The sequence below is a fragment of the Hyperolius riggenbachi genome, chromosome 1 (genome assembly GCF_040937935.1).
Source record: "Hyperolius riggenbachi isolate aHypRig1 chromosome 1, aHypRig1.pri, whole genome shotgun sequence".
Lineage (NCBI taxonomy): Eukaryota > Metazoa > Chordata > Amphibia > Anura > Hyperoliidae > Hyperolius > Hyperolius riggenbachi.
The window spans coordinates 631,844,328-631,859,296 of NC_090646.1; the positions used below are offsets into that span (position 1 = coordinate 631,844,328).

At 46.4% G+C, this 14,969-nt stretch overlaps 1 protein-coding gene across 6 annotated transcripts in view; it reads right to left on the reverse strand.

The window, feature by feature from the left end:
• Positions 1 to 14,969, reverse strand: part of ADAMTS12 (ADAM metallopeptidase with thrombospondin type 1 motif 12) — a 244,707-nt gene that overhangs the window by 144,727 nt on the left and 85,011 nt on the right. For all 6 annotated transcript variants that reach the window (XR_011023643.1, XM_068251244.1, XM_068251243.1 and 3 more), the window contains one exon: positions 11,104 to 11,237. Coding sequence is in view for 5 of the 6 variants with exons in the window: in XM_068251244.1 (XP_068107345.1) it covers positions 11,104 to 11,237 (134 nt within the window). In the remaining variant the exon portion in view is untranslated. The remainder of the gene's footprint in view (positions 1 to 11,103; positions 11,238 to 14,969) is intronic.

The window sequence follows — 14,969 nt, forward strand, 5'->3', positions numbered from 1 at the left end:
CTCATCACCGCAGCCACCGCTGCTGCTACGAGGGACACGCTGAGGACGGTACTTTTTCCTAGCTTTCTGTTCTGATTTTGTAACATATCTGTACATTTTCTTTACAGCCTGTCTGTGCTGGAATGCTTTGAGGGACGTGAGGGAAGGAGGAGGGGGGAAGCAGTTGTCGGTCTGGGGGCAGAGATCTGCCTGGAATCAACATAGGAGTACTCATCCTGATTAGGAAAGTCACAAAAGAGTGGGACAACACGTGTTCTCTACCTTGTCCACTAATTACTTCTGTTATTTGGTACTTTTTAACTTGCTGCCAGTGGAGGTTATGACTTGCTTTTTGTTCAAAGTTTGCTTGTGCTATCCTAATAGGTTTTAAAAGTTTAAATGTGACCATGCTTTAAGACCTGACATAACTGGACAATATGCCTTGTTAAATAAAATGATATCTGTTAAAAGTTGTGCAGAATGCATCCTACATATTAGAAATAGCACTGTATAAACTAATAACTACCTGGCTGATTCCTCATTGTAATTACAGTAAAAGTGCCAAGCATACTCCAGCTCCCCTCCGCCTTCTGCTTCCTAGTGACTCTGCTGGTGCAACAAACATAAATGGACCAGATCTGTGCAGCTTTCCACTGGCCTGAACATGCTGACCTCACAGTGGGCCCATGGATAGCTGTGCAGTTAGGGTTCATTTTATGTGGCTGACGTCACTAGAAAGGAGGAGGCAGGGAGAAGTGGGGTGCAATTAGAGCTTTCTCCCGCTTGAGAGTCTGATTTAATCACATTTGGGGATCAGCCAGGTAGTATTTATATATATGTGTGTGTGTGTTTGTATGTATGTATATGTTATAATATTTCTATAGCCCCAATATCTTCTTTAGCACTGTACCTAGTCATAGAGGAGCTCACAATCAAGTTCCTACCATAGTCATATGGCTATTGTAGTCTAGGACCAATTTAGAGGGAAGACAATTCACTTGTCTGTATGTTTCTGGAATGTGGGAGGAAACCAGAGTGCCCAGAGGAAACCCACGCAGACACGGGAAGTACATACAAACTCCGTGCAGATAGTGCCCTGGCTGGGATTCAGACTGGGGACCCAGCGCTGTAAGGCGAGAGCACTAACCACTACGCCACTGTGCTTCTACTCTTGTACCTAAGGCTAGATACAAAAAAATGTTGTTCGATTCCTCTTTAAAGAGGGGCAGGGGCGGAGATAGGCGGTGGTGGGCGGGGGGGGGGGGGGGGTGTTTGAACGACACACACAATAGGATGCTGTTGGTCAGGGGGCGGCTGGTGATAATTGGCCTAGGGCGGTAAAAAGTACAAATCCGGCCCTGGCTGCGGGTGAGTTGGGCGCCAGGCACTTCCTGCTGCCACTAAACTCCCTGGTGGTGTCAAATATTATTCCCCCTCCGAGTCGTTGCAACTCTGAGGGAGGTGTAATTTGGGGTACGGCAATCACCGGAGCCCCGAATTTCCCTTACGCGTCCCGCGCAGCATATTATTGCTGCTAAGGGGCTCCTAGTTTGGGTAACCAGTGCTGAGCGCCGTGCACCAAAACCACCTTCTTTGCCTTCTCTCTCTCCAATCTTGTTATTAGAAACCATAATCTAAAGCTGGCCATACATGCATCAATTGTTACGGACAGATTCTTTCACTATGATCAACTCATAATGGCTTTTCCACCTGTCAGTACTGAGTATGGATGTGGCCTATAGGGTTTCATACTATAGTGAAGTGGGTCGTGGGCAGGCAGTGATTCACTGCCACTGACCACCAATAAAAAGCAGGTAAGCAAGGCATGGATGTTGGGAGGAGTGAAAACAGTGATGGAAGGAGGGGTACCGAAACTTTGGAAATTAGCATTAACGAGGCAGGGATCATGGTGTTAGCAGGAAGGTCAGTAAGGATGTGTCTGGTAAAGGGGGAGGGGATATCCGAGGTGGAAGAGGGGCATATTTGAGGGATTAGTAGAGATGGTGGCGAAGGGGAGGACATAAGTGTGTGGAGGGAGGAATGAGCTTTGGGGAATTAAAGTGGCCATACATCTGTTGACTTGATAGCCGATCGACCATCCGTTTTGATATTATCGAATCAGATAAAACATTTGGGTGGAAATTGGTTGAATGTATCAATCTGAGATGTTGGGAAATCTCAGGCCAATGTGGTTGTCAGGTGCGATAATCACGGCATGCGATAACCACGAATGATAGACACGACGTAAACCCCGGCCGTTGTCCCTCAAAATGTATTATGTGCACCTGTTGCCTGTATTTCCGCATTGGCGCTCCACGTGGCTACTGGCATATACGGCGTGGGGTGCATGTGTGACGTCATTTGGGCTGGGGCTGCCATGATAACGGGCCTCTGGTTTGTGTTTCCACCCAGGCCAAAAGGTCCCAGTCCTCCCCTGTCCGGTGCTCCAGGAGGAGGTGGGGGCTGCCGACGTCCTGGGGGGTTCATGGTGCCATCCGGGGTTCCCCTTTAACAAGCGGACCCCGGAAGCCGCCCCCTCCCCAGGAGAAATGAGTATAGGGGTACACGGTACGCCGAGAGAAGAGCTCTGTGTGCCGCTGCTGGTCTGGTCTCCTGCATTGCATTGTCCAATTACGCTCTCACAGGAAGTACTGCGAGAGCGTGATTGGACAGTGTCAGTGCAGAATACCAGACCAGCGGCACACAGAGCTAGCTGGCTGGCTGGAATTCTGGAGGTGGGGGGGGAGTGCGCAAGGGGGGGGGGCCCTAGGTGAGGGAGGGGAGGCTTCCCCCCCTCCCCGCCGCTCTGTGCCCACTTTCCCCCCTTCCTGCGCTGTGCCCCCCTCTATCCTCTTAGGAGGTCCCGCGCACCTGCCGATCCTGCAGAACTCCTAGGGATGAATGGCTGTAGACAGCCTCTGCAATCTGTATTGCATAAGCTAGAAACACGAAAATTGTTTGCTAAAACAAGAATTATCGGCAAACAGTGTCGTAAACAAAATGGCTGCTGGGGAATCCCCGTTCCCCGGAGGCCACCTCAGAGTGTCAGAATACGCGTTATTTCACATGAATGGGTGGGTCCAGGGGATTAGGGCACCTCCTGCTTTGGTCACCTGGACCCACCATCTATATGAAAAATCACTGGTTTCGCCACTCTAGTGTGGCCTCCAGCGATCAGGGATTTCCCAGTGGCCATTTTGATTGCATCACTGTTTGCCGAAATTTCTTGTTTTAAAGGCAACATTTTCGTGTTCTCAGCCTCTGCTATACAGATGCAGAGGCTGACTGTGACTATTCAGTGGTGGGAGTTCGTCAGTGTGGGAGGGTGGTGAGATGTCCTAAGAGGATACTGGCGTGGGACCACTCCTGAGGTTACTGGCATGAGATTATACCAAGGTAAGTATCCCTGGTTAATTTAGAACAATAAAGGACTTTTTTCGTTGTCGTGTTTTTATTTCTTTTTTTAACTCTGCTGAAATGGGTAAGGGGTACTGTGTACCCCTATACTAATTTCTCCTAGGGAGGGTGCGGCTTCCGGGGGCCGCTTGTTAAAGGGGAACCCCGGATGGTACCATGAACCCCCCAGGACGTCGGCGACCACCACCTCCTCCTGGGGCACCGGAGGTGGGGAAGAGCCCCTTGTCCATGGATTGGACAAGGGCTCTGGGGGAGAGGGGGAGGTTGGCCGCCCCTCTCCTCCAGAGCCCCCCCATACCATGGACCATGCAGGCTGGTATAGCTCAGGGTGCGAAGCCCCACGTGGCCGGGACTCCGCATTCTGGCTATCCCAGCCTGCATGGGGGACAAGGGGTTAAGGAGGCTTGGGAGGGGGGACCCCACGCTGTCTGTTTTCATGAAATGTATACAATATGTATACAGAACTCGGAATGCAGTAACCTGTTCTGCAGCAGTGTCATTTTACACAGTTTAAAAAACATTTTTCCTATGAAACTTTAAAATCGATTTTTTCAAAAACTATAAGGTCTTTTACAATTTTTTTTTTTACCATGTTCCTACTCATCTGCTTAACATACATGCCAAATTTGGTGATGATAGCATGTAAGGGGGCTTTACAATTAACCATGGAATTTAGCACTATTGACTTAAATGTAAACGCGAATTCGGTACTCGGAATTGCCGAATTTTCGGGTTTCGAGAGCTTACTCGGAACTGCCGAATTCCGATGGCAAACTCGAAATTTGGAATCCGAGAGCTCAGCCCTAGTCATCTCTCTACTTATACTGAAGGGGAGCGGCTGGTGACAGTGGCCTTGGGTGGTAGAGAGTACAAATCCGGCCCTGGATGCACCGCATCGCTTTCAGTACGATAGCCCCATAGTGCTATCCCTACTTCTGTGACGGCCGTGGTTGTCGGCAACGCACGTGACAGACCACATGTAGTGTAAAAGGAGACTTATGCACAAAATAAGTTTTAACATACATCAACATAAACGCATAACAAAGTCACTAGGAAATAAAATATGAATATGTCAAGCGGTCTCCAAGACCCTTATTCAGTTTACTTTTTCTCCCAAGTTTTTCCCTAGGAGATAATATTTCATCTTCTGTGTAAAATAACTTTTCAGAAGCAGAGGATCAGGGGGACAGCCAGGCAACTTGCATTGATTAAAAAGAAATAGATATGTCAACCTCCATATCGCTCTCACTTTAAGTTCCCTATAAAACATACCTGAACTCAGAACTTCCTCTCTGCTCTAAAATATAAGCAACAGCAATAATAACCTTCAAAGGGAACCAGAGACAAAGCACCCTCATGTATTTTACGATATAGATCAGTGGGAACATTAGAGAAAACACCTACCCTGCTCTTTCATTCTTTACTGTTCAGCTTGCCTCTTATTAGCCCCGATAAAATCCTCGACTGAGCATTCAGTCTGGCTTTGTTCAGGAATCTTTATAGCTCAGTCTGTGTTCTCTGGTGTCTTTTCAAGTCCAAGCCTGCCCCCTGCTCGCTCTGCTCAGGAATCATTATAGCTGAGTCATTATAGCAAAGCCAGACTGAATGCTCAGTCGGGGATTTTATCAGGGCTGATTAGAAGCAGGCTGAGCAGTGCAGAATGAAACAGAAAGCAGGGTAGGTGTTTTCTCTAATGTCCCCAATAATCTATGAGGTAAAATACATGAGGGTGCTTCCTCTCTGGTTCACTTTAAAGAAAAAAATTTCTTTGTTACCGCTGATACAAATCCTGCAATAAATCAGCAGTTTGTCTACTTCCTGCTGTCATGGATGCAGGCATATTGTTAACATCCTGTCTTTACAAATCAGCTGCTCTGCCGAGGCTGTCAGCTGACTCGGTGAAGAGATTACATTACAACTTGTGATTAGTCACAGATGAGGGGGAATTAGACAGGATAAACTTTCTAAATACATACAGGGGGCATCTTTCTCTGTTTTCCTTCTGTCCTGTGCTAGATTTCAGGTCCACTTTAAATAAATGCCATTAAATATCTTTTGTCTCCAGTCTGCAATTGCTAGAACTGTTATGTTGGAAATGTGCGAAAAACCATGACAACAGTATGCAGCTTGCTGCTGACAATATCATGAATTCTTTGGTTTATAAATATTCACAAGGCAGTGAATAAAATCTATGTCTCTCTTTGCACACCTGCAGCTTGGCCTGTTTACTGCAATGACACACTTATTCCACAGGGTGGAGTGATCATCCCATCTGAAGGGGTGCCCGGGAGGCGCAGGCACAGTTGTTTGTAATCACTTACATCTCGGTACACACTGCAGGTGTCCCAACAAAAGAGAGGCAGATCATGTTTGTGCAGAGCTGCGCTGATGATTTGGGCGCCACCATAGGCTGTAATGAGAATCACAGCTATAGCGGCGCTCAGTGACTAATTTGAGTGCCGGCGATTGCCAGAGCTCAGATTAGAGAAAAAGAGAAAATAGCTGTTGCCCAAATTATGTGTGCCCCTGAGATGCGACAGCTCGGAAGGGGAATAGCAGGAATGCCACCTGGGAGTTTGCCTGCAGCAGGTTGAGCGGTCTTTCGGCTTCAGCTAGAGGCGTAGCTATGGGTGGGCAAGGGGGGACATATGTCCCTGGGCGCAGCACTGTAAGGGGGCTCAGCACAGCCACTGCACCTCCTTATGCATGACAGGCGGCTCACTGACTGCCTGAAGTGCCCCTGCTTCTCTTCCTCCCTCTGTAGAGGAGTGCAGGAGCATTAACAGCAGCAGAAAAATCAGGCACATCTGGCGATCTAAAGGGGAGCACATCTGGCTATCTATGGTGGGCACATCTGGCTATCTAAAATGGGGCACATCTGCCTATCTAAATGGGGAAAAGGGGGGCCCATCTGGCTATCTATGGGGGGCACTGCTGGCTATCTATGGTGGGCACATCTGCCTATCTAAATGGGGAAAAGGGGGGCCCATCTGGCTATCTAAAGGGGGGCACATTTGGCTATATGAAGGGGGGCACCTCAGGCTTTCTGAATGGGGAAGGGGGCATATTTAACTATCTAAATGGGGGAAGGGGGGCACATATAGCTTTAAATATACAGCATTTGTACATCTGACTCCACGGATGACCACAACAACATTCTGATGCGTGGCCACGCCTATTTTATCCAGAGGTGAGGGGTGCAAAAACTGTCCCCAGGTGGTGAAAACCCTAGCAACACCTCTGGCTTCACAAAATGTGTCAGCGGCGATCAATAAGGGATCCATAGTTCATAGATTTTAGCTTTGGCATACTTCAATGAATGTGTCATTGAGCAAAAACCATAAAACAGTAAAAACTAAATGGGGAGTCTTCTCCCTCTTCATTACCAGGTCCCGTAACCTCAGCCAGTCGGGTCCTGTCTGTTCAAAAGAAGTGCGCCCTCTGAACATCTCTCTAGCAGCTGCTGGAGAGATACGTAAAGGGCGCACTTCTTTTGTGCAGACAGGCCGCAACTGGCTGAAGTTACAGCAGGGGCAAACGCAGGATTTTTAAGGGGGGGGTTCCTGAAAGGTCCAGAAGCACGTATGTCCCCGAGTGCTTCCGAATACAGGTGGCTCCATACTGCCCATGCACAAAAGTGCGCTGGCGTATTACGGAGCAGCCTATCTTTGGAAGTACTCAAGGACACGAGTGTTTCTGAGGGCTTCTGGTAGCAGCAAATGTGAACAGGGTACAGCGCTGGAACAACTCCCCGAGAGAGGAACAGGAGATAGACTTAGTTTGGACAATTCAGTGGAATATGCTACATAGTTTCACATAGCGCAAGCGATAGCCATATGATGCAGGGATATATGCATCTGCGGAAGATGTCGGCGCTACATAAATACTAAATAATATTATTTTGCCTCACCAGAATTGCACTTATATTTAGCTTTCCTGTATGACAAGAACACACAGTCATCTCTAGGGGAAGAGGGAAACAAAGGTGAATGAAGGAGGCTGGTGCACACCAAGAGTGCTTCTGAGCGTTTTTCAAATCAACAGTGATTTGAAAAGCGCTTGACTAATGTTACCCTATGTGGGTGTTCCCACAGCAGCGTTGTGATTTTTTCAAAATCGCAGGTATACTGCATGTAGCATGTTTTTGAGCAATTCATTCAAAAATCGCTCTGAAAATCACTTCACAAAATCACACTCACAAATTGCTAGCGATTGCTATTGTCATTTTGGCGTTGCACTAGCCCAGAGAGAGGAGTGGAGAAATTGAGAATAGCCTGAGATGGAGCAGACAACTTATCTGTATTGCAGTCCCACATCAGACAGGCTACTTGCCTGTAATCGGACTCCTGTCCCTGTCAGTCTCTCACACAAGTCAGAAAGAAGCCCTCCTGGAGTCTAGGGACTGTCAAAAACTTTTCAGCTTGTTAAACACCTTACCCACACATGCAGTCATTATAACAATGGGGAGAGACCAGACAGATGTTTGCCCACGGACCCTGAGTCCAGGCAAGCTCTGCATCATGCTGTGCATATTTACCAGCTTGCCTGCACTCTAATTTCATCATGTCAGACACTTCTGTGCTGTGGAGAGTCCAGGACTCCATAATCAACATTCTCTCACTGCAGGCTGCATCTTCTTGTGAGGGAAGCTGGACTGCCTCTCTCATTCTATTAGCTGGAGGGAAGCACCAGAAGTAAGAAGGGAGGGAGAATGAGGCTGTTTATATTATGCGGGCTTCCCTGGCTGAATACACAGCTCAGTGCAGGGGGGAGGTTCCAGACACCTGGAATAGTCCCCTCAGTTCGCCAGTGTAAACAGGACCTGGTAATGAAGAGGGAGAAGACTGAGGACGGCGGCAGGGGAGCGATCCATGCAGATGGGGCTGGAGGAAGCCTCAGGTATGTATAAAACTTTTAATTTCTTTCAGCTCTGGTCTCCTTTAAGGCCTGTACACAAACTTGGTCAGCTGGGCGATAGTTGGGCGATAAACGACTAGACGTGCGACTGATAACAGGCGGTTTACCCGATCCGACAGGCAGCCCGATATCGTGCTGTTGGCCGCATGTGTACACGTGGTTTGAACGACTTGTACTTGTTTTGAATGCAGCCGTATTGTGCAGTCTGTCATTGGCTTGCCTGTGCAGTATGCAAAACGACTTGGTCGTTCAGCTGATTGGCGCGTGGAAAACAAGACATGCAGTCGCTTGGTCATGCGGATGGTCATGTTGTCAGGTTGGTTGTGCGGAAAAGTTGCACGTGTGTACAAGTCTTTACTTTCTCCAACGCAAAGGAAGTTTACGAAATCGATCAATCACATTGTCACATAATAAGCAAGCACCTTTTTCCTTATTACAGAATCTTCTCGGTTGATATGTTCATGCATAATTCAGCATGTAATTGATCTAATCAGCACATCGGCAGGTATTGAATAGCAAGACACAGATCTATCCATTCTGAATTTACAATTCAATGACTGCGGTTCATACTTAGCATTTCTCATTGAATTCACACTCTGTAGGAATGCTCGAGACAAAGAATTAGCAAGTGTGAGCTGGTGAATATTCCGGGCATAAATATACCTGAATAACATCCCGGGAAAGGCAGCCAGATTGCTGGCTTTCACAAAGGCCCAGCAATCTCAATGCTATCAGTCAGGAATGACAACCAAGAACAGGGATGAGCTGTCATCTCCCCATAAAGGTATCTTCAAGCAAACTTAACATTTTAAAAGAACAAATTCACACCAAATTAAATCTGGCTGCTTTTACTTTGATTCCACTTTAGTCACTTAAAAATTGCTAGTCTTCTAAGGTGAAATTCCTCTTTGGTTAAATAAAATTGACCTGCCTGTTATATCAGTGGCATTGGAATCAACTTTTTTTTCTAAAGAATTATTATCCTTATAAGTCTGCAGGCAACAGCTGTGAATGTCGTGTTGGCAGTTTCAACAGGATTATTACCTAAACTGCAGTATAGTTAAACAACCACAAGATGTCACTGTCTGTAAAATGTGATGATGATGATCTCTATGGCATTGTTACTTCCCGTATTTATTCTCTGTTCCTCTCTGTTCTAAATAAGCTGCATTTCCTGATGGTGGTGTATGTTTTATCTCTGCATGTTTTTCCCCACTAGTTATAGCAGGTGCCTATCTACGTGTACAGACCACTCTGCTCCATCATGTCTAAGGGCTCATTCACACTATGAGCGTCTGCTGATTTTTTTTTTAAGCGCTGGCGATTTTGCAAATCACCCTAAGGCTCCTTGCATACTGAAAATCCGTTTTCAGATTCCGTTTCCGATATTTAATTCCGATCTTCCCCGAATACATTCAACAGAAAAACGGATCAAAAAACGCAGCATGCAGTAAAGATTAAAAAATCGGAATTGGATGTAAAAAACGATTAAAAAGCGGAATCTGAATCTGAACCGCATGCAGTGTGCAAGGAGCCTAAAAGCGCGTATGTAATGATTTCCTACGACAGTGTTCACATGTAATATTTATTTCCTTTTTTTTCTTTGAATAAATATCTGTATTTTTTTTTCATTTTATGCTCCCTCCCTCCCCCCATCAGCCGAGATGGCCCGAACGGTTCGCTGGCGAACGGTTCCCGGCGAACTGCCGGGGTTCGCGATCACGGAGAACTGCAAACTTTTCCGGAAGTTTGGTTCGACCCCATAGTGCATCATGAGGGTTAACTTTGACCCTCTACATCACAGTCAGCAGGCACATTGTAGCCAATCAGGCTACACTCTCTCCTGGAGCCACTCCCCCCCTCCTTATAAAAGGCAGGCACCGTCAGGCTTTTCACTCACTTGTGTGCCTGCCTTAATTAGAGAAGGGAAAGCTCCTTTTTTTCTTTGAATAAATATCTGTATTTTTTTTTTCATTTTATGCTCCCTCCCCCCATCAGCGGATTACAACGATCAGCTGTGATGGGCTTCAGCCTATCACAGCGGATCGCTTTTGTGCCTCCCAGGGGGACAGCTGTGTCACACGGTTGTCCCGATTACAGCGCTGCCTTAGATCACAGCGCTGTACAGTGTTATTTCGCTGTCTAGTGTCCAGTGATTTTTAACACGATAATCACGCTAAAATCACCTGCGCTTGCTATTTTCAGATGTGAATGGGGCCTTAGCGCTTGCCTTAGCGATAGTATTGGCAATTTATATTGTGAACACAGCCTTAGGGCTAGTTCACAGTGAGCAGTTGCATTGCAGAATAATTCTGAATGTCAACTCACTGCCCATATAATGCTATGGGCCTGTTCACAGCACTGCATTGATACCCCTCCCACAGGAAACTTTGAGGACCATGGTCCTGGCAGTTTCCTGTATGTGAGCCTTATTGCATTGTGGGAAATAGCTGTTTACAGCTGTTTCCAACTGCCAAAAAAACTAGCCAGCAGTAAAAATGTCACCATGTGGTAAATGTCAGAATGTAAATCAGGGAGAGGAAAGCTTTTACAATGGGCAAACACTGACTAAATCATTTATACATAATTATTGTAAAAATGAAGCACTTTTTTATTACATTATTTTCACTGGAGTTCCTCTTTAAAGCAACAAAAACACAGAAACTATAAAAATCTGCAGAATAAAAAGACCACTCCACTGAATTCCTGTTGTGCATCTTGTGATATTTAGGAACACAAAAAGAACACATGAAATAGAATTACTGTGAGTAAATGAAACATACCAAATACCTTACACATGCCATTAATGCAGACGTCTCTGTGGCTGTCGCCCTCATAGCACGGGGTGCCGTCTATCACTGCATCAAGAAGCTTGTCCACAAAGGTGGCTTCAGTGGTGCGACAGTGGAGTTCACAGGGATGAGCTGCAGAAACAAAAGCAAGTCAAACAATAGTTCTTAGTGAACTTTTAAAACACAAACTCATTTACAATATCGTGGAGTAGCTCCTTCGTTTAGAGCAGGGATGTCAAACTCAAATACATCATACACTAGGACCTACTTGTGGGCCAACCTCAATGTCTACTGGCCACCTGTCTCACTTATAATGTTCCCAGGTGTCTAATGCTGTCCTTTTAGCCCCTAGTGTCTAGTGGTCCTCCTTCCCCTATACTGTTCCTTGGTGTCTAGAGGCCCCCATCATCCCCTATACAGTTCCATGATGTCTAGTGGCTCCCTCCCCCTATACAGTCCCCTAGTGTTTAGTGCTTTACCCCTCCCCCCCCATATGGTTTCCCTGGTGTTCTATGTCTTAACCTGCAATATAGAAACCCTGGTGGTCCAAACTAGAGATGGCCCGAACGGTTCCCGGCGAACTGCCGGGGTTCGCGATCGCGGAGAACAGCAAACTTTTCCGGAAGCTTGGTTCGCCCCCATAATGCATCATGAGGGTTAACTTTGACCCTCTACATCACAGTCAGCAGGCACATTGTAGCCAATCAGTGCGTGTGTGTGAGACAGGTGCACATTGTAATACCCATCACTGCATATACCTTCCTACCTATTGTTCACTGTGCAGCCACCTACCTACGTGAGCGCACGCAGTGTCACTGTGCCTGTCCGCTACCTGTCTGTGTGTGACAGGTGCACATTGTAATACCCATCACTGCATATACCTACCTACCTGTTGTTCATAGTGCACCCACCTACCTACGTAAGGGGAGCGCACGCAGTGTCACTGTGCCTGTCCGCTACCTGTCTGTGTGTGAGAGGTGCACATTGTAATACCCACTGCATATACCTACCTGTTGTTCACTGTGCAGCCATCTACCTACGTAAGGGGAGCACACGCAGTGTCACTGTGCCTGTCCGGTACCTGTCTGTGTGTGACAGGTGCACATTGTAATACCCATCACTGCATATACCTACCTACCTGTTCACTGTGCACCCACCTACCTACGTAAGCTACCACAGCCCGGCGACCATATGTGCTTGAAAACCGCCACGGCCTGCACTCTGGCCATGGTGCACACCAGTCCAGCACGGCCATCAGTACACAAACAGCTGTTTGTGGTGCGTTACACAGTGAGTTTGGTGTGTCAGTGTGAAGCTGTGCTCTAATTACACTCCCTGATTGATGTATACACATGCAAGATGTTTTAAAGCACGTTAGACCTGCAATTTAGCATTCAATGTGATTTCTGCCCTTAAAACGCTGCATTGCGTCCAATTCAGATTTTTCCACGGGACTTTTGGTGTCTATCCCACTTTGCCATGCCCCCCCTCTAGGTGTTAGACCCCTTGAAACATCTTTTCCATCAGTTTTCTGGCCAGCATAAATTTGTCTAGTTTTCTAAGTTCGCCTCTCCATTGAAGTCTATTGCGGTTTTCAGTTCGCGAACCAGGTTCACAAACTTCCGCGAAAGTTCGGTTTGCGTAAACTTTCGTGGAAGTTCGCTAACCTGGTTCGCGAACTGAAATCGGAGGTTCGGGCCATCTCTAGTCCAAACATAATGAAAAGTGTGGAAACCACTTGAGGGCCAAATTTAATAGCTCTGAGGGCCAGAGTTTGACATGTAGGGTTTAGAGAGTACCACTGACACAGACAATTTATATCACACTTTTTTCCTGGCGGACTCAAAGTGCCCTATAGGCAGTTAGGGAGACTTGCTCAAGGTCTCCAACTGAATAGGTGCAGCTTACTGAACAGGCAGAGCCAAGATTGAACCCAGGTCTCCTGTATCAGAGGCAGAGCCCTTAACCATAACACTATCCAGCCACCCTACTAAGTTCCATAAAGAGATAAAGACCCTTATTCAATTCACTATTTCTCCTTTAGCTTTCTCCTTTTCAACTTCACTTTAAAATAACCTTTTCAGCACTCTGCAACTTCAAACGTACCAAAAAGTAGATGAAAAAGTACTGTCAAAATTATTATGAGTATGAGTAAAAAAGCATTTTGCCGAAAAGGTTTTAAAATATCACTTAGGAGAAAACTCAGGAGAAAAAGTTAACTGAATAGGGGCCAGTGTTTGTAAATATCTGCCTGCAGGAGCGTAACTAGAGGACAGCAGCCCAAAGCTGTGGGGGGACCCCAACTACTAACCTTCCATTCCTCTGATACAGGGAACTATACTTCAGACAGGGTGTTTTTGTGGATACACTTGTTATTGGTTTATTGGAATCGATCCATGTTTTATATCGATCCCATTGATCTGACCGGTTAGCGGGAATGTGGGGTGCGATGATTACCACAACGATCGGAAACGATCACTTGGCTGCTAGATTGTTTAGTTAATGATTGCCATACCAGTCTCTGTTAGAAACAGCGTGGAATGATTGTGGTTTGTGTGCACGTAAAAATACAGTCATCAAGCCAGAATACAGTTTGCCATTAGCCTATGCCAGTGATGGCTAACCTTGGCACTCCAGCTGTGACAAAACTACAAATCCCATCATGTCTCTGCCTCCCAGAGTTATGCTTAGAGCTGTCAGAGTATTGCAATGCTTCATGGGACTTGTAGTTCCACCACAGCTGGAGTGCCAAGGTTAGCCATCACTGGCCTATGCAATACATGAACCTGAATTGAACACACTGATTTTCCCCCATCAGCAGAGGCATTTCCATTAGCTTGCATACTGTCTATTAGCCAGTCATTTCCCCTACTCCTGCTAATGGCCTATGATTATCACCTGCCTAGCTAGGAGCAGCATTAATTGCTTCAACCTTTCTGACAAGCAGCAACACACAGCTCTCATGTCAGCCCAGCTTTCTAGGCTTTAATCATTGCAAGGATTCCCTAAAAGCCATCAGCATTCAGCTAATCATCCCTAAGCACCTTCCTGTCACAAGGCATGAGCCAGCTGTGTGGCACTGTGACAATTAGGCTCAGTATTCAGCGAGACAGAGCAGCAATGATGACTCCAGCCTGTCTATGCCCGCTGTCTTCACATACTAATAGCATTATAGAGTACAGTGATCAGGGAGGAGAATTACATGCAACACTTGCACTCATGCTTGCTTATCTCAGTATCAAAATGCACCTTAAAGCAGCAGGGATAGCTATACTATCGCAGGTGAAAAAAAAAATACTTGTACTACTTACATAACATATGTATTGTACTGTCCTCTAGAGATGGCTTGAACCTCCGATTTTAGGTTTGCAAACCTCGAACACGAACCTCCGCAAAAAGTTCGGTTCGCGCAAACTTTTCGAACCGCAATAGACTTCAATGGGGAGGCGAACTTTGAAAACTAGAAACATTTATGCTGGCCACAAAAGTGATGGAATAGATGTTTCAAGGGGTCTAACATCTGAGTTTTTGCATGGAGGAGAGGGATACACGGCAAAAGTCCAGTGGAAAAATCTGGATTTCACGCACAGCAGCGTTTTAAGGGTAGAAATCACATTGCATGCTAAATTGTAGGCCTAAAGTGCTTTAAAACATCTTGCATGTGTATACATCAATCAGGGAGTGTAATTAGTGTACTGCTTAACACTGACAGACCAGACTCACTGTGTAACGCACCACACACAGCTGTTTGTGTAGTGACGGCCGTGCTGGACTGGTGCGCAACATGACGAGAGTGCAGGTGATGGCGGCTTTCCAGCCCATATGGTCGCCGGGCTGAGGTAGCTCAATGACAGAACAGTAACT